We start from the raw sequence: 24,510 nt of genomic DNA, 5'->3' as shown, positions 1-24,510 counted from the left end.
ATAAAATATAAGGTATATTAATATAATTGTTATTATCTTATCATTCGAATATATATTTTTAATTTTTATCATATTTTAATTTGGATTTATTATTACAGATAATTACATTAACTTTATAAAGTATTGTCTTATTATTTTATAATATAATTCTATTATTTGTATAAATAAATAAGACCTGCAACCCTAACAGAAAACCTGCTACTGCCCTCTGTTGGTAAAGACGGGAAATGCACAATTGGAGGAGCTATTCATTTTAGGTTTAGCCAGTCAAAGTAAGTAGTGATGATAATACTCTGCATTTAGGCGGTGTTGACTAAATTATTTTTTTAAATTGCGATCATTTCAGACAAAATCTAGTTGAAACATTTCTTTAAATTGACTAGTCTGGAATGTGCTCATGCTGCTTGCATGATCAACACATCCTCTAACTCACTTCAGCAAATACTTTGACTTGTAAATCAGTGTTTCAGATACTTTATTGCTTTCAAGGTACAAAACTCAAGCACAGGATATACACGGAATAATCTGAGCTGTAGTTAACATGTAAATAATAGATTTTTATTTTACACTCACCAGATATGACAGTTGATTATCCTCAATGTGTTTTTATGCTTAAAACAAGCAAATGAAAAATAAACTGGCTTCAGTCGAGTCAAAAAGACAACAAAATGACTTTGCGTGAAATCCCATGCATGCATTGACAATGTTAAAAAGAAACAAAGCCATATACTGTACACACATTGGCTGAATATTAAAAAAATACATTTTGATATTAGAACATGAATAAATTATGACTATGATGACATTCAAACGCTAAAGATGTTGATGTGGATGACTTCTCTTTATAAAAACAACACAATGTATACACACCCTACATTCAGTTAACAGAGTTGCATATACTTTCTACCACTTGGTTGAACTTCTCCGGTTGATCAGCATACACGTGGTGAGAAGCATCGTTTATGAGCTGCAGAACAAAACACATCCAAGGATTAAAACAGGAAAACGCAGGCTGCAGGTACTGTATGTTCAAAAGGGTTTTCCAGAGAATCAGTCTGCAAGTAGCATGAATTACATTACAGCGACACTAATTCCGAGCAGGATGGCCCATTTAAAGCTGGTAATTGGATGATAACTGCCCCGTGACGGTGTTTTCTTCACTTACCAGCACTTTAGTGTGAGCAGGGCCCCTAATCTGGACCACCTTGTCCCCCGAGGAGCTGTCAACCCAGGACTGGGCTCCATACAGCATGGTGAGTGGCATGGAGCTGGGCAGCAGATGGACTCGTTGTAGCATGGGTCTCTTAGCCCAACCCAGAGACTCCGCCATGGCCCGGAAACCCACCTCGCCACTGTGAAGAGAAATTGAAAAGGAGGACTGTATTAAAAATAGGGGGGATGATCTAAGCAATGGGTGTCCAACGTGCAGCCCGGGGCACATCTAAAAATACAATTTAAAAAGAAAACAAAAAAAAAAAAAAATCAGCAAAAATTGAAAAATCAGCAGTAATTTTACAAGAATGAAGTCAAAATATTATCTCATTCAATACCAGAGACGTATTTATACGTTTTCATAAACCGGAACGCCCGATCCCAACAATGCATTTATACGTCTTTAACGGTTTTTTGAGCGTGAGGCAAAAAGGGGTGATGATGCAAGTCTGCACTCATGCATTGAAATTTCAGAGCACTTTTAAGTCACAAAAACGGCCACAAGGTGACAGAAGTGCATTTGATAAGACCTCGGCAGAGATCATGTGGATGGAAGAATCACACATGACAGGAAGGAGGAAGTGAAAGAGCGTGGAAGAGCGTAGCGTGCAGAAATTTTTTTTAACGCAAGCACAGATTAGTTCCATATGTGAAAATTGTAAATAGTTCATGGTGTTTATTTTGATGTAAAACAACCGTTTTGGGGTTTTAGTCAGGAACTGATATTTTCCTGAAACTTATGTTCTACTGCATTTTCTACTAAAAAATGGAAAAAGGTAGAAACAAACTTTTTTTTTTCCCTGATGAAAGACGGGAGTCTAATCTTTCTTTTGGTAGGTACCATGTTTGTATAGCCATAACGACACAATATTCTTTGTGCCTTAAAAAATCAGTCAAAATGGTCTAAAATGGCCGGTACTGAAGGGGTTGTCTTTTCAAAAACAGCTAGGATTGTATGAGTTAAGAGAAAAAAAAAGTTGTATTCTAACAAACAAAAAAATATATAGTTGTAAAAAATAAAGTAAAAAAAACAAAAAGAAAGTAAAAAAATAAAGTTGTTATATGAGGAAAAATAAATAATGAAGTTGCAATATTTTAAAAATCAGGGGAAAAAGTGAAAATATTATGGGAATAAAGTCATAATATTACAAAGATTACTTGAGAAGAAACTTTAAATATTTGGAAAATGAAAAAAAAAAAAAAAACTACAGCCAGAATGACAAAGCTGAGATGCAGGGTTTTTTTTGTTGTTTTTTTTATAAACACACTCCTGATCAAATTTGTAAAACCAGTTGAAAAATAGCAAGAATTTCCATTTTAAACTGTTTGATCCTAAGGAGGTTCTAATTGAACCTCTAACCTCTAATTGAGTAAGCAATTCATTGCAAACAAGCATTAAAGTGAAACAGGCTGATCAAAAGTTAAAGATCATAGCTAAAAAAAACAAAAAACATCCCCCCTTCCCCTCCAAACACACACACACACACACACACAAAAATACAAATAAAATGTTTCAGTGTTTCCAGGAGGCTAGTGGGAATGTTGCTCCAGGTGGTGAAGCTGGCTTCAAGGAGGGCATCCACTGTCTGGAACTCATGTCCATTTTTATAAACTTCCCTTGCCATCCATCCCCAAATGTTCTACATTGGGTTTAGATGAGGGGAACACGCAGGTTGGTCCAAAAGAGTTAGCTTACTCCTCCTTTGAGAACATCTCCACATAGCCGGCTGCCGTTTGACGCCCCTGCACAACCTGAAGCTCCGTTGTTCCACTGAAGGATCATTATGGCGCCCCCTCCACTGTGCCGTGTGGAAAACATCTCGGTAACATTGGAAGCCATCAGGACCTTCAAGGGAGAATAAAACTTTCTTCCCCCTTTCAATGTCCCATGTTTGATGCTCTCCTGCAAATTCCAAACCTTGAAGGAGACAAAGCTTTTGAAGGGCTTTTTTCTTCTCTAGCAGATGGCATCTGATGGTTATTGGACGGCACTCGGCACCAGTAACAACCTTCATCTGGGCCAAAAATGGTCCTGTGTCTTGACGGACAGCCAATGGAATCCTGCAGCTCATATTTTTGGGTCAACCACTTGAATTTTTTTGTTCCTGAATGACTGTTCCGGAATGACCGTCTTACTGCGTCCCACCTCAGCAGCATTGGCGCGCTACGAGCGGCCTTGCAGCTCAACAATCCCACCGCGTTCAAAAGAGAGAACGTTTTTTTTGCCTTTGCCATCAAGAGATCATGACAGTGTGAATACCTGACACTAAATCACAGTCAATCTACATTTTTGCTAAGATTTTGGCTTTTTGCATTTTGAAGCTCTACTTAGAACCTCTTTAAGATCCAGCAGTGCAAAATGTACATTCTTGCAGTTTTTCAACCGGTCTTAAACGTTTATAAGAGTGTATATACCGTATTTTACAGACTATAAGTCGCTCCAGAGTAAGCAAAGAAGAAACAGAGCAAAATGATTGTAAATAAGGTATTTCCATCCATACATGAATCCACTTTCTATACCGTCTTTCCGATTGCGATGATGTGTGTTGACGTACCTGGGCGTCTGTGCGTTACAGTGGTAGATGTACTGTGTCATTGTGTCATCATCAAACAGATCCTCAAATTTCCTTTTGAAATCAGGACGAAATCTGTTCACCAAGCCTGGACCTGCATAAACAACACACTGTGAAATGAGGAGGGCTTCCATGTTGGAGAGAATAGCACATAGACACCACGTCTTACCCCACGGGCCTGCTGCTCTGATGACAGCCAGGGGATTGAAGAGGGAAACCACTGAGATGATAGCTTTTACCCAGCGTGGTGCAGACGGCCTCTTCACCAACTCTGTAGACTCACCTTGAACCTCCTGGTTCTGAATCTGTGGTTTCTCAGGGAAACCCCAAGGGTCAACCAGGATTAGATGGGACACTCTGGAAGGCAGCACAATGGAAAATAATCATCTAGTAACATATATTTTCATTGATATTTATTTATGGGAACATTTTATTTAAAGAAACTAATTATGAAAAGTATTGCATCCACATGGAAATGTGACATCGTCATTCTTTTTTGGGGATATTTAAGGTCAACAATGCAATTACCTTGAAGGGCACTTGGCTGTGTCCCAGCAGAATTTCTTACTGATATTTTTATTATTCATTTATGATAACATTTTATTTTTAAAAAACTAATTATGAAAAGTATTGCATCCACATAGAAATGTGATATCTTCATGTTTTGGGGGGATATTTAAGTTTAATAACGCAATTACCTTGAAGGGTACTGGATGGCGTAGGATGTAGCCAGGTACCCTCCCAGGCTGTGTCCCAGCAGAACCATGTTTTCCACACCTACAGACTGTCTCCAGTGCTCTATGGAGTTGACAAACTGATGCTCTGCTTTGTCAGCGTTGGACGGAAAAGGAGGCCTGGAACTTCTGCCGAAGCCAAGGAGGTCGAAGGCATAAACAGTCCGGGACCGGCTCAGTGAATCCAGGTTCCTAATCCACAGGCCGACCCCTCCTCCAAAGCCATGGACCATCACCAGGGGTGTTTTGGAAGCTAGAGGAGAAAACGGGCACAAAAAAGGTCAAACTAATACATGGTATGTGAGTTGAAGAGGACACAGACTCACGATATCAGATTAGTAAACAAAGTCTGCAGAGGGGACCACCTTGCTCTGCAGGTTTTTTTGCAACTTTGTTGGTGAGGGTCAGAGTCCATATTCGATCTTTGGTTGGAAGGGTGACAAACCTGGCCCACAGTTCATTTTGAATACCTGAAAAGCAGAAACAACAAGTAACCATTAGCCTAAACAGTCTATTTATTTCAACTTAAATGTCTACAGATGGCAGTAATGTCCATTATAAAGTGGATGTCACACTTTCTCTTAGAGTTGCTGGGGCACTGCCCCACTTGGCAGCGGCGGTTTTAGATATGGGCCACACATACAACTTTTTCTCTTAATATTACTAACTTTATTTCTCGGGAAATTACAGCTGTTTCTTCCATTTCTGCAGGGTTTTTTTTTACCCTTGACTCGTTCGCTCACTCATTCATTCATTCCTCGGAGACAGAGCGGAGTCAGCGGCTTCACGGCTTCTCCTCTGCCCAGCTGAGTAGAGGAATGAATGAATGAGTGAGCGAACGAGTCAAGGTGGTGAGGTGTTGGACGTACTGCCCGGCCGAGGTCCCGCCCTCGATACCCATATACCTCACCGTGATTGGATCATTCATCTCTGCACACGACAAGTGTCATTCATATCAAACTTGCGGGCCACACGAATATTAATCTTTCATATTAAGACGGGGCGCAAACTATCGTGCCGGGGCCGCGAATCTGAGACCCCTGGTGTAGGCTGCATAAACTACTACTCATGGATTTGTGACTAGCTAAGGCATTAATAAAGTTGATAGAAAATCAAAAAAGGTTGGTTCCATTCCCAGTGTCACAGTGCCCTCTACTGGTCAAGCTGCAAACTTACCTGCAAATACAAACACGACAGCCTCCATCTCCTCTCCCCTCGCCAAGAAGACAGTTCTGTCTCAAGGTATGTTGACGTATTACAACTTGTACGCAACTTACAAATAACGTGTGTGAACGGGCGTCAACAATCACATAACTTATTGCCCGTGGATGCGGGACGTATGAATCATACGTTGACATACGTGGAAAAGTTTTATGCATGCACGAAATTTTTGGACGACTTAGACGTACGACGACGTACGCCAGCGTATTGGCCAAATTTTTCATACGTTGGCGTAAGCTGGCTAAATCGTCAAAGTGTGACAGGCGTTGGGCGTTGGGCATAAATTGTGAACGCCGGCAACACGCTAATAACTTACTAATACGTCATGTTTAGGTCGAACTCGTTATGAATACCCTATGTATACGCCCAAAATTGAAAAAAAAAACTGTCGGCAGTTCAACGTATGCCATCAAAATGATCACGTCAGGCATGCGCTGCCTAAATCGTCAAGGTGTGACAGGGCCCTAACATTGCAACTTTTTTGCAACCTAATTTTTATTAGCTGTTTTTTTTATTAAAGAAAATAAAAATCCAATTATTTAATATTACGGCTTAACCATTTTTATTATATATATATATATATATATATATATATATATATATATATATATATATATATATATATATATATATATAGATATATAGATATATAGATATATAGATATATAGATATAATTTTATGAGGTTATTCTTGTAAAATTAGGACTTTTTCTCATTACATTACAACCTTTTTCTTTTGATATTTTGACTTTATAATGCTGATTTTTCCTTTTTTTTTTTTTTTTTTTTACTTTTCTTGTTAAAGTATATTTTAGAATATGTGCCAAGGGCCAATAGAAAAAAAAAAAAACAGCCGCGGGCGACACTTTGTACACCACAGGTTTAACAGAATTTTGCCAAATTCGATTGGAGAAAATGATGATGAGCGGCCAAAATATGCGGGCGAGTTTGTGAAGATTGGACAAAGTTGTGAGGCTGCGCAAAAACTCGGTTGAATTTCCGCAGAGGGGATGGAATGTATTGTCTCCTGTATTATTTTTGGAAATTCTTTGATGCATCAGTCACTATGTTGTGCAGGTTGACCCAATTGCGGTGTCGTTTATTAGGATGTAGTAACTTTCATTTGGCAAAAATGAAAGTGGTGTGTACGGTGAGTCGATGAATGTGAGTATGAACGTACAGCTTAGAATCTTGCTGTCTGTAGCCTTCAAAAGGGACATGGATGTTGGGCGCCAGGAAGGCCACCAGCTCCAAACAGAACTTGACCTGCAAAAGTCAGAAAAGAAGGGAGAAAAAACAAGTGGATAAAACATTTTAGTTGTGTGTTTTGACTGTGCTGGTTCCAAGGCCGTGGCGGATCCGATCATTATCTTAAAGGTATTGTGACACACCGAGGAGCATCATGTTGCCCAGCCCCCAATGAAAAACAATTCTTTTGTTACAATGTGTGCGCCATTCAATATATTTTGTATTTTGTCCCAAAATCAAATGGGTGTTCTACCAGCACAATCAGCAGCCCCCTTCCCCCGGCCTTCAACCTGATCTGCAAGCAATCACCACTAAATCAATAGGCTATTCAACTTTGCTGAGTCATTGAGATAACTAACTCACCTTGTGTGTGTGCGTGTGGTCTTTGATGGATGGATGAATGTGTTACTTTTTTTTTAATCTCAAAGGGTAATCCGATCTTACCATTAGTTTGTTATTATTAAATATTAAGTTCAGATAAATAATGGATTATATTTACAACCACAATAACAACAGATGATGTACGCCTACATATAATGTAATGTAATACTCAATCGATGTTTACAATTTATTTAACCTGTACTAGTATTACAATGACCTCGCATTGTAGATGATAATCAGATGATTAAACGCAATATAAAATGTAATTTTTAGTCCAAATGCTCCCCATATCGTGACAAACTGTGTGTAATCAATTCAGGTGTGACGTAATCAAAACTACTGTGTACCAGGTACATTTAAATGTTTCGAAACTTACTCTGTCTCGCAGTCGCTTTGCAACGGTGGTACGGTCGCGGTGGGAGTAGGATCCATTAATTAACTATCCCGGTGACAACATGAAAACCTTGACTTATTTCTGCTTGTAATTGTCCTCCTTACGTCACTATTGTAAACTACCGATTGTCATGTTTTGTAACTTGTACGTTCTTGGGTCAGCTGACCAAGTACAAAGATTTTGAATCCGAACGATGCCTCACCCGATGTGCGCTTGAAAAAAATATAAAAGGGGAGGGGGGACTTGAGGGAACTCAGCACCGAAAAATGCCACCCTATGATTTGAACACAGCATTTTTAGATATAATTCCCACGTGTATATTTACTTTGCCCTGTGACATAAGAAGCGATATTAAATTGCGTCAGAGTGACACATCTGTTTCTCTTCTGAGCATATCTTTGGAGGCCTGATCCGGAATTTTTTCTTTCCTACCGGAAAGTCTTGGCCGGAATACATTTTATGTAGCACCTTAACGATTTCCATGTTTCACGGACACGTCCCTCATTCTACAGCGCTAGCTCCCCGACAGCGGTTGACAGAATTATACCAACAAAAAAACAGCTCAACAATGTCGGCGTCGGTTCTGTCTGTAATTTCCCGGTTTCTTGAGGAATACACCACCTCGACGCCCAATAAGTTGAAAGTGGTGGATGCCTATTTGTTGTATATCCTGCTGACGGGAGCGCTTCAGTTCCTGTACTGTTTGCTTGTTGGAACGTTTCCCTTCAACAGCTTTCTATCTGGCTTCATCTCCTGTGTCGGCTCTTTCATTCTCGCAGGTGAGTTAAAGTGACGGAGCAGAGTGTATTTGAATGCCAAGTCTGGCTTTGAAACAATAATGCGAACGTCTGTTCTGAGAACGTTAGCCGAAACATTAGCTATTTGATTTGGCACGTGCAAGAATATGGCAATTCAGACTTTGTATGGAACACTTGGGACAGAAATCGGTCAACTTTAAGATTGTTAAGGGTATTTATTTGTTATCATACAATTTAGGTTACAGTATCTGCAGATGTTCTTATCATCTCAGTAGGTTTTAACCGTTGTATTTTGGACTCTACTCCCTTTAATAATAAACACTACGTACCGTATGCAAACCCCGAGGATGCACGCAGTGTTTCACTCCTTCTACCCCAATCATCAGACCACAAAGTTCAAAGCATGCACCACAAAAGCTGTCAGAAAATGGAGCCCCTAGGCCAGTAAAGTGCTGCTTTGATTGCGCCAACGGGGCGTACTATGTGATCCACATGGGGTTACCGGGTCCATGGATTGTGTTCTCCAACAACAAACCCAGAATGACCTGAAGGAACTACACAACCAAAATAGCTGAAGCTGAAGTGTGACAGGCTAAGGACTTTTATCGTTGAAAGCTGGAAAGTAAACTCCGATCGCCAGCAAAAGGTGCGGGTGCTATTGAAAACGTCCCGTCCGGTTCTGGTTACCACGAAAGACACCCCATCTGGTCTCAGCGACTACCAACCTATAGCGCTGACATGAAAGTGGTGGAATTTCCCACAGGACTGCAATCTATCCAGTGGTGGGAGGGGTGCAGATGACGTCAGCGTTTACATAATTGACTGTGATGCACGGGCATACTGTAATACTAATCTTGTGTATCTCGTCTGTTTAGTGTGTCTTCGTATCCAGATCAACCCACAGAACAAAGGGGACTTCCTGTCCATCTCACCGGAGAGAGCCTTTGCTGACTTCCTGGTTGCTCACACCGTCCTGCATCTTGTTGTCATGAACTTCATTGGTTGAGCAGCTGTTTATATTTGTCTGTGGAAGGTGTGTATTTGACACATTCTTACAAATTTGACGCAACATTGACAGTGGTCCCATATGTCGACCGTGACTCCTGAAAAGGGAGACTTAATTCAAGTAAATGTTGATTTGTTTTGGTAGAATGTGTTTTTTTTGTTGAGATTAAAGCATCAATCACCATCTAGGCCAGGAGTCTCCCATTTAATGCTTAACAGCAGACCTGCCAACATGTATGCATTTTTCGTACACGGCATGCGTTGATGGCTGCTCTTTGTGCGTTTTGTTGTGTTTCGCCGGTTTTGGCTTCCTTGTTTAGTCTCCGCTCGTAGCGTGATATGCAGGTCTAAACCGCGCTAAATGGTGGGTGAGATATGTGGTTGCTCACAGATTGACATCACATCACGCACTAAACCCTAAGAAAGAGTAGAAATAATATTAAAACAGCAAAAGAGCATAATGTAACGAGAAAAATCTGAAGTGTGGATACTAATAACCAGCCGTGTCACGACCTTGCGAGATTAAAACATGAGATTTTTCGTTTTGCGATTAATACATAAATTCAATTAATCTAGGGCTGCAGCTCTTGACTATTTTAGTAATCGAGTATTCAAACACATGTTTTTGCTTGGTTAAAGAGCAATTATAAAATGCACAAGAGAAAATAAAACATTTCATGAAATAATGAACGACCAATTGTTTTAATTTTTTTTAGATAATCAAGCATTTTATTTCTTAAATTGACATTGTGCATAGGAAGTGTATTTTCTCGGGTCTGATGGACTACCTGATGGTGCTTTTGTAGATGAATCCATCCATCCCAGACTAACTATTTACTGGAAAAGGAGAGAAATAATAATTACTTTACTAAGACTAAATGACATATTGCATTATGTTGATGGCTGTGCATTTACAAGTCCTATTCTTTATAAGATACTGAGTTTTTGCAATGTAAAATGAAGACACCTGTAGTGGTACATTGCTCCTTAATCTCACTGATTTGCGCTACGTTAATTTTACCTTGTCTTGATCTTCCACTCCATTCGGGAGGAGATGATGCAACATATAAGATGTGCTGTTGTGGTATGTTAGCGCCGTGTTTTTTTGCAACTTTGTTGGTGAGGGTCAGAGTCCATATTCGATCTTTGGTTGGAAGGGTGACAAACCTGGCCCATAGTTAATTTTGAATACCTGAAAAGCAGAAAGAACAAGTAACCATCAGCCTAAACGGTCTATTCATTTCAATAAGACATACAAGCAGCAAGGTGCCTAACTTAAATGTCTACAGATGGCAGTAATGTCCATTACAAAGTGGATGTCACACTTTCTGTTAGAGCTGCTGGGGCACTGCCCCTCTTGGCAGTGGCGGTTTTAGATATGGGCCACACATACCACTTTTTCTCTTAATATTACTAACTTTATTTCTCGGGAAATTACAGCTGTTTCTTCCATTTTTGCAGGTTTTTTTTTTAATTTGGTGAGAAAGCGTATTATTAATATGGACTTTAAGTCTTTGCTCTTCATTTCCCATTTTTGCTGTTTTTTTTTATAATTTTCCAAATATTTCCACTTTCGTCTTAAATAATCTTGTGTGAATTTTCTTTTTGTAATACTTTGACGTTATTCCCATATTTTCGAAATCTTTCCCCAACCTAATTTTGCAACAATTACACATTTATTTATTATATATTTATATATTATATGTTTTAGTTTGTTTCTCAATACATTACAACTTAAAAACATTTTTTCTTTAATATTTCAAGTCTATGCTACTAAAGTGACATTTTTCCTCATATTGTTACGAGTTTATTCTGATAAAATTGCAACTTTTTTTTGTTAGAATACCACTTTTTTCTCATATTTTGACTTTATTCTATGCTGTCTCTTTTTTTTAAGTAAACTATTTAAATTTTCTTCTTGTAAATGTTCTTCTCTTGGCTTTATTCTCGTAACATTGCAACTTTTTTGCAACCTAATTTTTATTAGCTGTTTTTAAATCAAATAAAATAAAAGTAAAATTATAAATAAATGATTTATTTGATATTACGACTAACATTTTTATTATATACATAATATTTCAATTTTATGATAGTAAAATTATGGTAGAATATTATGAGGTTATTCTAGTAAAATTAGGACTTATTGTCATTAGATTACAACTTTTTTCTCGATGTTTTGACTTTATACTTGTAAAAATACTGCTGATTTTTCATTTTTCCTTTTTTTTTTTTCTTTTTTTTTACTTTTCTTGTTAAAGTATATTTTTGGAATGTGCGCCAAGGGCCAATAAAAAAAAAAAAAAAAAAACAGCTGCGGGCGACACTTTGTACACCACAGGTTTGACAGTTGCACCTTTGAGTGCTACTCAGGGCCAAATTCGATTGGAGAAAATGATGATGAGCGGCCAAAATATGCGGGCGAGTTTGTGAAGATTGGACAAAGTTGTGAGGCTGCGCAAAAACTCGGTTGAATTTCCGCAGAGGGGATGGAATGTATTGTCTCCTGTATTATTTTTGGAAATTCTTTGATGCATCAGTCACTATGTTGTGCAGGTTGACCCAATTGCGGTGTCGTTTATTAGGATGTAGCAACTTTCATTTGGCAAAAATGAAAGTGGTGTGTACGGTGAGTCGATGAATGTGAGTATGAACGTACAGCTTAGAATCTTGCTGTCTGTAGCCTTCAAAAGGGACATGGATGTTGGGCGCCAGGAAGGCCACCAGCTCGGAACAGAACTTGACCTGCAAAAGTCGGAAAGAAAGGGAGAGAAAACAAGTGGATAAAACATTATAATGTGTGTTTTGACTGTGCTGGTTCCAAGGCCGTGGCGGGTCCGATCATTATCTTAAAGGTATTGTGACACACCGAGGAGCATCATGTTGCCCAGCCCCCAATGAAAAACACTTCTTTTGTTACAATGTGTGCGCCATTCAATATATTTTGTATTTTGTCCTGAAATCAAATGGGTGTTCTACCAGCACAATCAGCAGCCCCCTTCCCCCGGCCTTCAACCTGATCTGCAAGCAATCACCACTAAATCAATAGGCTATTCAACTTTGCTGAGTCATTGAGATAACTAACTCACCTTGTGTGTGTGTGTGTGTGTGTGTGTGTGTGTGTGTGTGTGTGTGGTCTTTCAATACATAGAAACCAGTTTGTCGGGATGGATGAATGTGTTACTTTTTTAAAAAAATCTCAAAGAGTAATGCAATATTACCATTACAGTAGACGCCCCTACAACGTAAATAATCCATTCCAAGAACGTTTACGTTATAGGGTTTTTACGTTATACGAAGCGTAAAATACATGTAAATGGCCTAATCCGTTCCAAGATCTTCCCAAAGTCACCCCTTTGGCCCTTCAAAATATTCAAAGTCCACTAAATATGGTGGGAAAATATAAGAAAATGTTAGCATAAACATAGAGTAACATTCCAATATAAAATAAGATAATAAATAAGATTACTGTAAATGAATAAAACTGTAAAACAAAAACAATCAACTAGTTTAAGGGCGACTACGATGAGGAAGGGAGAAGCCTGTCTCTCACACAAACTCACGTACGCGCAGGATAAGTCAGCCAATGAGATGAGAGCGTAGGCGGTGCCCCGATAATCAGCCAATGAGATGAGAGCGTAGGCAGTGCCCCGATAATCAGCCAATGAGAGCGTGAAGCGTCAGAAGGCGTCACCAAGACCAAGGACAAAGAAGTTAAACGGGAGCCAAGGGGTAAAATGTGGGCAAAGAGGTAACACTGGGATTGGCCTTAAGTATTTCTCATACCGCCATTTCAAGTGAGGTCCGAGGTTTGTTTTTGTTTCAAGGGCTGTGTGAGTACATACGAGTTCTACGCTCACATAGTCAGTCCTAACTGTAGTTCTGGTCAGCCAAGTGGTTCTGAAGTGGTTTCAAACTGTTTTTTGCAGCTATATCCTGAAATTGCTGGGTGTGAAGGTGTTCTCCATGACCCATATGGATTGTCTGGGCGTGGCCAGAGTAATGGAGGAGACGTGATTTCCTGTCTGGCAGGTAGTGGATTTATTCACCATTCTACTTGTCACTTTTTTGTAAGCGGCACATTTTTCAAACATTTGCGATCAAACAATGGATCAGAGTGAAAAAAACGATCCATCTGAGCTACGACATAGACGCCATCGACCCCCGTCTGTGACCCCAGCGACGGGGACCCCCGTGGTTGGCGGGCTCACCTATAGGGAGGGAATCTACATCAGTGAACACCTCAGCCAGACAGGTATGACCCATAGAACTCTAGAAGAGCTCGCTTGAACGTATTGAAAGAACGTGAAGGAGTTGCGTGTGCGTGCACCGCGTAGGTCTGCTGTCGGGGGTCGACATGGTGGAGGTGAATCCTCTCAGGGGCCACACGGAACAGGAGGTCCAGTCCACCACCAGAACGGCAGTGGACCTTCTACTGGCTTGTTTTGGACGCCTGCGGGAAGGAACCCACCAGCCACACGACTGCCTGCCTGAGGCCTGACCCCCAATCGGAGCCAAAGAACATTTATTTTTCCGCAAAACTAACGTTTGAACTATTCAGTGTAAACCCACTCAACATTTGTTTTATTTACAGACTCTTTATTTACAGCTTTTCAGTCATGTAATGCAGACGTCACATGATCACCAAGGTTACGGATGTAGTCGCAAGGAAACGGTCTCCTTTAAATGTCACCCCGACCATACATAAGTCACACGTGGCCATACCATACGTAAATAAATGGTCAAAAAGTACATAGGTGGTCTTATCCCTTACACAAATTCCAGTAGTACTTGGAGACAGTAATCCACTGAATGGGGCCTATCATTCCTCAAAAATATGCATATTTAAGTCAATTTTACGTTGTTTTTTTACACAAGTAAAACACAAATTTAAGGCATTCTGATTATGCATTCAAAGACGTGATATGTAGTATTCTACACTGGTCACTAGGTGTCAGTAATGTTGGGTGAGACATGATGGCCAAAACAACAGGCTTTTATTGCATGTTTGAATGAGCTCAACAGGCACAATAATCTCTAATAAAAACACTACTGCTCTGGCTGTAACTCACACAAAGCTAAAACTCAACTCGGGTGTCCAAAGTGAGGCCCAGGGGTTATTTGCGGCCCACGGCTATTTTTTTTTCATTCGCCCGTGGAACATTTTCAAATTATAATTTAGGAAAAGTTAAAAAAAAAAAAAAAAAAGTTTAAAAAATGCCAAAATTGAAAAATCAATAATTTTACAGGAACAACATGAAAATATTGAGGGGGGGGGGGAAAGAGCAATTAATTAAAAATGAAACTACAAGATAGGCTCTAGCATACCCTTGACCCCAGTGAAGACAAGCGGCATAGAGAATGGATGAATCATTTTACGAGAATAATGACATAATTATGAGGAAAAACGTCATTTTAGTAGCTGTTGTAATAGTCAAGAAAAAAAATATTTTTAAAAGTTGTAATATGAGAAACAAAACAACAAATAAATTCATAACTGGAAAAACAGGTTGTGGAAAAAGTTAGATTGTTATGAGAATAAAGTTATTAGGTATTATGGGATTAAAGTCATAATTACGAGAAGAAAATTTACAACTTGAAATAGTTGGAAAATTTAAAATATAAATAAGAAATGGAAGAAACAGCTGTAATTTTACGATAATAAAGTGAAAATATTAAGAGAAAAAAGTCACAATATTGTGGGAATAAAGTCAATATTACAAGAACAACATTTATGAAGATTTAAGAAGTTCAAATATTTGGAAAATAAAAAACTCCCAGCAAAAATGGGGGGGGGAGCATAGAGTGAAGTTGATGTTAATATGCTTTTTCACGTACATGACAAAGCTGAGATGCAGTTTTAGGATATCTACTGTACGTGTGTTGCTTTACAAAATATCAAAGTGGCAAAGTTGCATCCTTTCATTTTTCACTATATGGCCCTCAGTGGTAAAAGTCCGTACACCCCTGACATCACTTCCTGTCCACCCCCACTCAGCTCCCAGCACCGCAACACATTTAGAGCAAAACACGTGAGCACAAGTCTTATTTATGTCTTAAATGTTTTATTTTCTCTTATGTCTATTGTATTGGGTAATAGGTGTGTGAATAGGGGTGTTATGTCATGTCTAGAGGGCTCTAATAATGTCAAAAACCATATTTAGAAGGCCATAAACAGATTTTCTATGCTTTATGTGCTACAAAAATATTCAATTTATAAATAAGGAATCCTACTTTGTGGGAATTCACGAACCAATTAACCGCAATTAACAAGGGATTAATTACTGTACTGTAGTCTGTCTAGTCCGTGTCCCGTGTCTGTATTGCCACACTATCATGGACAGATGGGCATGTTCTCACATACTGGGACAGGCGGACGCAGGCACTCACGGAGGAAAAAGAAGGGGTGGAGCTGATCCAAAATAACCCAAAGGCAGACTTTTTTTTTTTAAGTCAACCAAAAGATCATCTGCAAAAGCTCCGATAATTGATTAGTGAGAAAAACAAGCAGCGAGTCTCCAAAACATGTGATCACAGCTAACCGTTTATTGTTCGCCGCACAACAGATGGCGGTGGTCACGGTAACACACTGATACAAAGCGGATTCCTCTTGGTTTAATTTGTAAACCAGTTGATACGTGCTCACTTGGACCTTCGGAGAGGACAACGCCGCCTGAACTCTTGCCCTCGTTCATGTAGCCACATGTTGGCCACTGGACAGAGACAAAAAATATATCAAAACGGTATGAACGTGTTCTTCTAACGTCAGCACTCACCCCACTTGCTTCCTACGAGGACGGGACAGGAGGCGTGTCTGGTCCGATAGTCTCCCTCTCCGCTGGGGTGAAGATTGTACCAGAACACCGCCGTCCCCTGGTGACTCAGACAGGAAACCAACATGGACACTTCATTAGGTACACGGTTTGCTGTGGTGCGTGACAAAATACTGGAGGTGTTTGTCATATTTTGACAATTAGTTCCAACCACAATTTTTGGATACAGCTCTGACTGGATGTCATTAGACTGCACCTCATGAGGTAAGCCTGTCAAGGGAAGTAGCCAACCTTCTTGGGCCAGACAGCAGCTCCTGCATCCGTGAAGACTGTGGCGCCCCCTGCCTGCACGTCGCTCATCTGCAGCACCGAGGGTGAAGGACGTTACAAGCGGCCAGGCGGTTTTTTCTTGACGTCAAGAGTCAGTTACTGACGTAAAGCAGCCAGGTGGCGATTCGGTTTCCCGTTCCAAGCGCTGCAAAGGAGTCAGGCTCATCCTCCTGTGGAACGACGACGAGGTCGAAACGAACGGGAAGCATCGACAAGTGGACGACGCCCCGGCTTATATTTACCCGATTAAAATCATAATGTGGTTCATACTGTCCTCCCACGCCATAGTTTGCCACCTGCAAAGACAATAGTTGACGCCTACGTCCACAAAAATGTGACAAAAAAGTGTGACAAACATGCAAAAAATAAAAATCAGGAAGCGGGCAAACACTTTTTTCACTCCACTGTATATTGGTGTGTAAGAGTCCTGCATAATCCATGTGATACACGTAATTTGTTATTTTTGGTTGAACCATGAGTGAGGCAGGCATTTGGGTTAAAAAAAAAAAAAAAAAACTCCCTCAAGCAAGCTGAAGTTTGCCTCTGGCCATTTTCTGTGCAACACAAGCTTTACCAATAAAACGGCCTAATAGTGGAGACTTTCAGCACAAAATGGCCAAATGGCGGTTCCTTCATTCTGGCAAAGCAGTGAGGTGTGATCACGCCCACTTTACCTGCAGCTGCTCTGCTGTGGACACATCCAAGCCGGTGACGTCCCCAATCCTCTGGGCCATCAGGTCCACCACAGGATGCTCGTGTTGTCCCAGCCAGGCGCTGAGGTGGGGGAGGGGGGGGGGGGGGGGGGCACGTGTCACTGTTTTTAAACTAGCTAAGTTGATGAAGACCAGAAGAACAACAGAAGAAAACGAGTGGATAAGTGACAGTGTTGTGACCTGTGCATGAAAGAGTGGAGGACGCCCATGTGACATGTTGCTTTCATTAAAAAAAAAAACAACATCTAAAAAGTGGACACCACCAGCCAAAAAAAAGACGCCAGATTAACCAAAAAGTGGTCTAACTGTTGAAAGTAAGGTGCTATGCTGAAGACTGATTGACAGTTTGAGGTTGATCACTTGAGCTTGGTTTATGCTTCCGTACTTTTCCAAAAGTTTTGCATTGCCATGTCATTCTCTCCCAATACACCAGGGGCGCCGTTTTGCACTTATTGACTACTTAGCTTGTTAGCTTCCTTCACGAGTGAACAACATTCATTAAAGAGACTGGGAGTGTTATTGCAACTGCAACTAACCAATGAATGTTTGACCACCGTTGGTCAAAAGACTTTACAAAAAGTTCCTTTCCAAAAAAAGGAATTTATTTATCAACGGAATAACTCCTTCATAAATGTAATTAGTTGCCAGGGAAAGTGATTATTGTGTTATTTTGAGAAAGCGTCAAAGAATTGAGATTTAGCTTTGTAGTGCCTTGAGAAACATTTTTTTACATGATTCAGGCTGAGCTTGCAGCTTTAAATTCTCTACCAGAACGCTAGGGGGCAGTGTTTTCCTAAAAGTGAGCAACCACAATGCTTTCTTGATGACTAACGAGGGAAAGGCTTCTTGAGACGTCATCTGTACTTCTGTGAAGAAGGTGTCAAGGTTCTTGATGACTAGTTATTATTTAGTAGGAGTAGTAGTACAATGGCGACTGAAACCACATGCAGATGGTTGATATAATAAAGTGCATAATAAAGCACTGTAACGGCGCTGCAACATTTTAAATAGATTGCCCAACACTGGTTACAGTAGTCACTTTGTAGCTGTACGCCCACTGATCTGTATAATATATCTGGATAGTTCATACGTCGCACGCCGGAGTGCAAGCCGCTGAAGCCAAAGAGAAGCCATCTTACCACTCACATCGCAACTACATTGGCACAGCGTACATAGTGTACAAAGATGATGAAGAGGCTCGCAGAACATCTATATTTTACATTAAAAAGCGGGGAGATTCTCCCATTCCTTCAAGTAACGCAACCTTCGTCCCTTAAAGAAATACATATATCATGATATAACAAAAAAGTACGTACATTTCCTCTTAGCTATAATAGAGCTATATAAACGTATCAATTCTGGACATACATTTCATCAGAGGAATTTTACACGATCGAAAATATCTGAGAGATCGACAGTGAAAAACCCTTAAATGATCAATCATAAATCTACATTTCAATCATACTTACAGGTGAAATGTTCGTCCACAGCCTTTGAACTGGCGATTTGTGCAGTTAATAGCTGCACATGCAGGCATCTTAAGGCAACATTTGTGTCCAATCTGAATTAAGAAAAGGAGTTCACAACGAATGCAAAAGCTTGCCCGAGAAGTGTTTCTTGCGAGTAGCAGTATGGCGGCCGTTTGCCTTCACAAGTCATCGCCAATGAGCTATCCAGATATATAATACAGATCAGTGTGTATGCTCTCTGAAGGAGTCTCATACACAGGAAATAATGTAGCCAACCAATCAGACCCTTTACGGTTTGGAGGATGGGAGCCAGTTTGACGCAAGAGCATAAACCAGGCTCTATGTGCAACTACATTAGAGAAATAATCATCCAAAAAGAGCTCCTTACTTCTCTGAGATTCTGTACCTGGCCTCATGAGAACGGCCTGACTGACTGTCGACCACTAGGGAACGCCTTAGCTAGCGCAGCCATCGCATTAGTCGAGCAGGGAAAAAGAGACGCATGTCAGCACATCTCTACTCCTTCACTTGTTAACACCTTTGGTACGCCGGTGATTCCATACTCAGCAAGCTACTGTTTGTGTTCTGCACTTTCAAAATAAACGCAGACGAGACTCACCCTGGGTTTGGCCAGCTCTTTCAACTTGTCAATCTCCTCGTCCGTCGCTATGTCGTGATATCGGACAATGCGGGGACGGTCCCATTCGTCTTCCTCTTTCACAGGACCGATCACGAACCTCGGATGGCGACTGCCGTCACAGTAACGGCAAAAGAGGCGACTCTGCCTGCGTGGAGTCTGTCAGCAAAGACTCAAGTCGCTGTTAATTGGTTCCAACTTCCATGAAGTAGGATTTCTTATTTAGAGATTTAATATTTTCCTAGTTAGGTGCATAGAAAACCACTTTACGACCTTCTAAATGCACCTTTTAACATTGGAGCCCTCTAGACATGAAATAACACCCCTATAGTCACCTTTACACTCTTATTACCCAATATAGTAGACATAAGAGAAAATACATACAAGACTTGTGCTTGTGTGTTACTGTGAATGTGTTCCCACATGACAGGAAGTGACAATGTGGGTTCAGAGTTGAGTTTCAGCTTTTTGTGGTTAACAGCAGCAACAGTAGCCAAAGTGATTTTAATTGGAATTTTTATGATTGTGCGATAATTTAAACCTGCAATAAAAGCCTGTGCTTGCGTGTCTCACCGAACATTACAGTAACATTACTGACACCTAGTGATTAGTATAGAATACTACTTGTTTGAATGCATCTTCTGAAAGCCTTATGTTTGCATTTTAGTTCATTTGGCCATATTTATGCTTGAAAATACTTAATTTTTAAATGTTTTTTTTGACGAATAGGCCACATTCAACCACAAAACAACTTGATTTATTAATATATTTTTGAAAAACCATGACAGAGTGAAGCCGCAAAAGTGGTGAGGGACGACTGTACACGTGTGCAGTAGACCTTACTTTACTTTCCAAGATCGAACACAAACAGCAGAAAAACAAGTAATTGAAATGTGTATTTTTGACACGTGGCTCGCTCCTCCCCATCCAAACCCTCCTCCAAGCTTGATTATCATCATGTAATTATAAATTACCTACTTATGGGGAATGAGATTCCGCAGAAAAAACGGCCTACTTTGGGAGAAAGAAACCCCCAAAAAAGGACCAAAAATCCAGGATCATGAATGCTGAATCGGGAATATGCAGGGATCCACTGTATGAGTATGTATAAGTGTTCATCCTCACCATTTCAGCGCTCTTGCCACGACAAAGCTTCTCATACATCTTGTTCTCCTCCAGGTTTGGGACAACTCGACCCATCCTGAGCGTCTCCTCGGTCTCTTCACCATTCTCCAGCTTCTCCAGGTGATACTCAAAGTAGCGAAGGTTTGTTTGAGCTCGCTTTTCGCTGGGATCTTTAAAAAATAAAATCACTGCAGTTTTTTGCTCAGGGTGCGCAACAAACGAAAGCCGCTTTTGGATTCTCCTTAAGAAATTGTAGACTGCAGTATTCCCTCGCGACATCGCAGTTCACCTTTTGCGGATTAGCTGTTTTACAGATTTTTTTTAATGTGCAATTTTGCATATTTTTTTTAAACAGCGTATTGTGTTCTGCATCCTTGTGGTGTATTAGAGCGATCTATCGGCGCTCTGTTGTATTTACTACTGCTACCAGTAGAGGGTGTTGTATGTGAGAGTTGACAGTGCAGCTCCACCTCATCTCATTTAAGTGCCTGTACAAGCATATTAGGAACCCACAGTCGGCAATAGCCGGCTAAATATAGAGCCACAACAGTCCTTATTGGCTAAGGGAGAACCCCCCTGATTGATTGGTTGTGGACCATTGTCAATCTCCTTCGTGATGTTTCCTGTTGTGGTCAAGTCGCTAGCAAACTAGCTAACTGTGTGAGCTGCTTGCTAACCGCCAATGTTAGACAGATACTTTGTTGAGCTCCAAGAGAAACTCACAAATTAACAAAGATACAAAAAACGCTACAGGCAAACGGCACCAGGACGAGGCACAGCCAGTGGAGTTAATACGAGTTCATACGCGTGAGTCACTTAACTTACGCGTGAGACATTTCTCCAACCTAGTAGATTGATCATTCAAATCCAAATGAAATTTGAACTTTGAGAGTGTTTAAACAAGAGAGAAATGTAAGAAAATGTTAATGTTTGTCTGAGAAAAGTGAGTAGTTTTACAGCCTTAAAACATATATAATAATTGTAAACAAATAAAGTTGGCTACCTGGAGGATTTCACTTATTGCAGGCTATTTTGGGAACCCATCCCCCGCGAGAAACGGGGGAACACTTTACTCTGTTCTGTACGGCACCCACCCAGCTGCAGCAGCCGCTTGGTGAACTCCAGCGCGCTCTCCAGCTCCCCCTGCTGGTAGAGGGAGTAGCTGAGGTAGTCCAGGATGGTGACTGCATCCACGGCGCCGGGCGGCTCCCCCTGGTCAAGCTGCCTCAGAGCCTGGGACATCCACAGCTCCGTGTGGTAGAAGTCCTCCTCCTGAAGCGCCACCTTGGCGAGGTCGTAGCAGTCGTCCGCCGTCAAGGTGCCGTGGAGGGAGGAGCTTCCTGCGTAGGGGCGGGAGTTATGAGTTCTAGGTTCTACAATGGTCCCCCATGCATGGCTCGTCACCTGGCAGCTCTCCTTTGGCGAGGGTGTCGGTGTCCAGCTTGTACGTGTCCTGCAACCTCAGCAGGGCTTCGGCCACACCGGCCTGGTCCACTTCGTTGGGGAAGTGCTGCCTCCTGATGGTGAGGTTGGAAATGAAACCTGAAACACCACAGAGAACAAACGAAGTCAGAATCACACATCAATTTTAGGAGGTTTTCCCACCATGGAAACCTGGCTGGAGGTCACCACAAATTGACTTTTTGTCCTGAGGGTGACTGAAAGCAGTGTTTTCACATGTCTTTTCATGTTGACTGAGATTTGGATTTATTTTGTTTTTACTGCCGAAGACAAAGACATGGCTCACCGTCAGACACGTTGGTGAGCACCAGGTTCTCCAACTCGCCCCACTCTCTGCTCAGCCGCTTCATCAATTTAAAGGCGTTCACAGGATGGCCCAGGAAGCCTTCGGGGTCCCGGATGGCAGCAGTGGAGAGGTCGTCCAGCTGCTCAGCCCACCTGAGCGCGTGCACACGTTTAAAAAGACGTAATTTCACAATAAGATCATGATAGACGTCCATACTTTTTAATCTGCTCCAACTTGTTCTCCTCAGCTTGGATGTAATCCTTCAGCGAGGCAACCAGGTCCTTCTCTGTGTACAGGAGGTCAGTCATGTGACCTGCAAGCAAGCTGTTATTTCAGTTGCTGTTGTCTCGGTTGGCTGTCTTTGTTGCTTCAAGAGCCATTTGCCCACCAATGGATGTGAAGAACTCATTGAGGGCGGAGGAGGAGGTGATGAAGATCAACAACAAGCAACAGACTGCCATCCTGCTGTCAAAATGGATGACAGACGGTAAGTAAACTTGCTTATTTTACAAAATGTTTCATGAAGTGTCACCAACATTGTTGTCCATGCTGTTAAAATGAAACTGAAGACAACTTTATCTTCCACAAAATGACTTTTCACTTAATTCATCAATAATATACTTCCACAATCCAAAAAGGCTTATAAAAAGGCACCAACTGCAACTCAAAAACGCCATAAAAAGGCTAAATTGTCAAACTCGTGAAACTAAACATTATAAGCCATAGAAATAGATTCGCTTTAGCAAAGAACAGCTAGCTAAGCAGTGTAATGCCAACATTAAATATCAATATGATGATAAAAAATTATGTACACGAGAAATTACCATTAATATTAAATAATTAATTAAACTGCATCTGTCTAAGGTGCACCACCCATTACAAATTTTTAGTATTTACATGTTTTGACCGGTTCTGTGACGACTGGTTAAAAGGACGTCAGTAAATGGACACCGGATGCACACACACAGGCGAAGGAAAAAACAAAATAATGGTATTAAATGTTGACAGCGAAACGGCAAGGGGCTACAAAAACTGTTCAAAAAGTTAGACAAAATTTTAGGAGCCAAAACTAACGACTAAATACAAAAACCAAGATGGAGCGACGAGCTCGTCAGGCGGGAACCGCACTGAATACCGAACAGCTAGTCACTCCGTCCCAACCGAAACCAAGCAAACAATCTAGACGGGAAAATTAAAGCAGTCGGGGGAAAAAAAACAACAAAATAAAAGGCAAAGGGAGCGAATCGTAAATCGTCTACAATCACACCACATTCGCGAACATTTTATAACAATCAATCCGATGATTGAAAAAAGTATCGTGAGAGATTTCAGTGGCAGTCAGAGTTGAAAATCAGTTGTAAATGCAGGGAGCGTGGCAGAGCTTTATACATTTACATATATATACATATAACAGTACATCCAGTAAACATCATGTTCACCAATAAAATGACACTTGAAGCTTCTTACTTTATGATTACTGACCTGCAGCACCTCTGTACTCCACTTATGCTCCAAATTCAATCTAAGGAGAGACAGCTGCTGCCTGTTTGGGCCTCAGCAGCCACTGTGATTGGCTACCTGAGGTCATGTGATCCGGTTGCGCAAAAGTGGGATGGTGGAATATGGGATATGTTACGACATAAATTACCATGGAGATTTATTCTGTGGAGTTAGAGTGCTCCAGGCCAGGCTAAGGTCCAGGATCATCCCATATCTCAGTCATAATTATTCAGCTGTCCGCTACACATTGTTTTCACATTCAGCTACGCCCACTGTCAATATTTCAACATTTGCGACCATTCATTTCCATCATTCTCCATCCATCCATTTTCTATGCCACTTATCGTCACGAGGGTCGTGGGGTTTTGCTGGAGCCTATCCCAGCTGACATTGGGCAAGAGGCCGGGTACACCCCAGACTGGTCGCTTTCCAATCATTGTAAATAAAATATTTTAGATGATGTTGCAATTGTTAGATCATTTATTAGATCATTTACAGTCTCCCACATACTGTATATCAAATGCACACACATGTACAAGTACATGTACAAGATAAAAGAGTTATACTGTCTGATGGAGTTACATTGAAACAATTTCACTCACATCTACAGTCAATTTTACCTACTACTTAAACTGATAGATAAACACAGTGCGACTACATTTTCAGAAATGCCGCACAGTGGCCGAGTGGTTA

At 40.8% G+C, this 24,510-nt stretch overlaps 3 protein-coding genes and 1 pseudogene across 4 annotated transcripts; 2 read left to right on the top strand and 2 right to left on the bottom strand.

Annotated features, from left to right (window-relative positions):
• Nucleotides 1–464: 464 nt before the first annotated feature.
• Nucleotides 465–8,037, bottom strand: abhd4 (abhydrolase domain containing 4, N-acyl phospholipase B). The gene is made up of 8 exons (XM_054764116.1): nucleotides 7,746–8,037; nucleotides 6,921–7,006; nucleotides 4,885–4,989; nucleotides 4,484–4,772; nucleotides 3,955–4,142; nucleotides 3,768–3,879; nucleotides 1,166–1,352; nucleotides 465–967 (listed from the first exon to the last, which is right to left on the bottom strand). The coding sequence occupies exons 1-8, from the start codon at nucleotides 7,799–7,801 to the stop codon at nucleotides 878–880; spliced, it is 1,113 nt and encodes a 370-aa protein (XP_054620091.1). The 5' UTR covers nucleotides 7,802–8,037; the 3' UTR covers nucleotides 465–877.
• A 180-nt stretch (nucleotides 8,038–8,217) lies between these two features.
• Nucleotides 8,218–14,012, top strand: LOC129173334 (dolichyl-diphosphooligosaccharide--protein glycosyltransferase subunit DAD1-like). 2 transcript variants are annotated; one of them, XM_054764148.1, is made up of 3 exons: nucleotides 8,218–8,542; nucleotides 9,397–9,554; nucleotides 13,453–14,012. In XM_054764148.1, exons 1-2 carry the CDS (start codon nucleotides 8,245–8,247, stop codon nucleotides 9,525–9,527), a joined length of 429 nt encoding a protein of 142 aa, XP_054620123.1. In that variant the 5' UTR covers nucleotides 8,218–8,244; the 3' UTR covers nucleotides 9,528–9,554; nucleotides 13,453–14,012. The 2 variants fall into 2 exon arrangements, with proteins under 2 accessions (XP_054620123.1, XP_054620115.1); XM_054764140.1 differs by lacking the exon at nucleotides 13,453–14,012 and having other exon boundaries at nucleotides 8,219–8,542; nucleotides 9,397–11,171.
• LOC129167962 (arginase-1-like) lies at nucleotides 12,221–17,409 on the top strand (annotated as a pseudogene).
• On the bottom strand, nucleotides 15,205–23,476 carry LOC129173342 (prolyl 4-hydroxylase subunit alpha-1-like). The gene is made up of 15 exons (XM_054764158.1): nucleotides 23,215–23,476; nucleotides 22,706–22,779; nucleotides 22,534–22,630; nucleotides 22,318–22,469; nucleotides 21,975–22,112; nucleotides 21,665–21,910; nucleotides 20,571–20,740; nucleotides 19,428–19,604; nucleotides 19,197–19,267; nucleotides 17,301–17,400; nucleotides 16,869–16,922; nucleotides 16,731–16,796; nucleotides 16,588–16,656; nucleotides 16,300–16,396; nucleotides 15,205–16,236 (listed from the first exon to the last, which is right to left on the bottom strand). Coding segments are annotated over exons 1-15 (1,584 nt in total). The 5' UTR covers nucleotides 23,217–23,476; the 3' UTR covers nucleotides 15,205–16,165.
• Nucleotides 23,477–24,510: the final 1,034 nt, after the last annotated feature.

This window comes from Dunckerocampus dactyliophorus, chromosome 2 (assembly GCF_027744805.1).
Source record: "Dunckerocampus dactyliophorus isolate RoL2022-P2 chromosome 2, RoL_Ddac_1.1, whole genome shotgun sequence".
Classification (NCBI taxonomy): Eukaryota; Metazoa; Chordata; class Actinopteri; order Syngnathiformes; family Syngnathidae; genus Dunckerocampus; species Dunckerocampus dactyliophorus.
The sequence above is the reverse complement of the archived record's forward strand: the minus strand, read 5'-3'. Positions and strand labels throughout refer to the sequence as shown.

Excerpts from the sequence above, each read along its gene's own strand:
- LOC129173342 (XM_054764158.1), bottom strand. Across the intron at positions 16,923-17,300 it reads CCACAGCAGAGCAGCTGCAG|GTGGCAAACTATGGCGTGGG; the intron begins GTAAAGTGGGCG and ends TTGTCTTTGCAG. Across the intron at positions 16,657-16,730 it reads TCGCCACCTGGCTGCTTTAC|ATGAGCGACGTGCAGGCAGG; the intron begins GTCAGTAACTGA and ends TCGGTGCTGCAG.
- abhd4 (XM_054764116.1), bottom strand. The coding sequence starts at position 7,801 with ATGGATCCTACTCCCACCGCGACCGTACCACCGTTGCAAAGCGACTGC. Across the intron at positions 7,007-7,745 it reads CAAAGCGACTGCGAGACAGA|GTCAAGTTCTGTTTGGAGCT; the intron begins GTAAGTTTCGAA and ends TGACTTTTGCAG. Across the intron at positions 4,143-4,483 it reads GCCATCCAGTACCCTTCAAG|AGTGTCCCATCTAATCCTGG; the intron begins GTAATTGCGTTA and ends GCTGCCTTCCAG.
- LOC129173334 (XM_054764148.1), top strand. The coding sequence starts at position 8,245 with ATGTTTCACGGACACGTCCCTCATTCTACAGCGCTAGCTCCCCGACAG. Across the intron at positions 8,543-9,396 it reads CGGCTCTTTCATTCTCGCAG|TGTGTCTTCGTATCCAGATC; the intron begins GTGAGTTAAAGT and ends TCGTCTGTTTAG.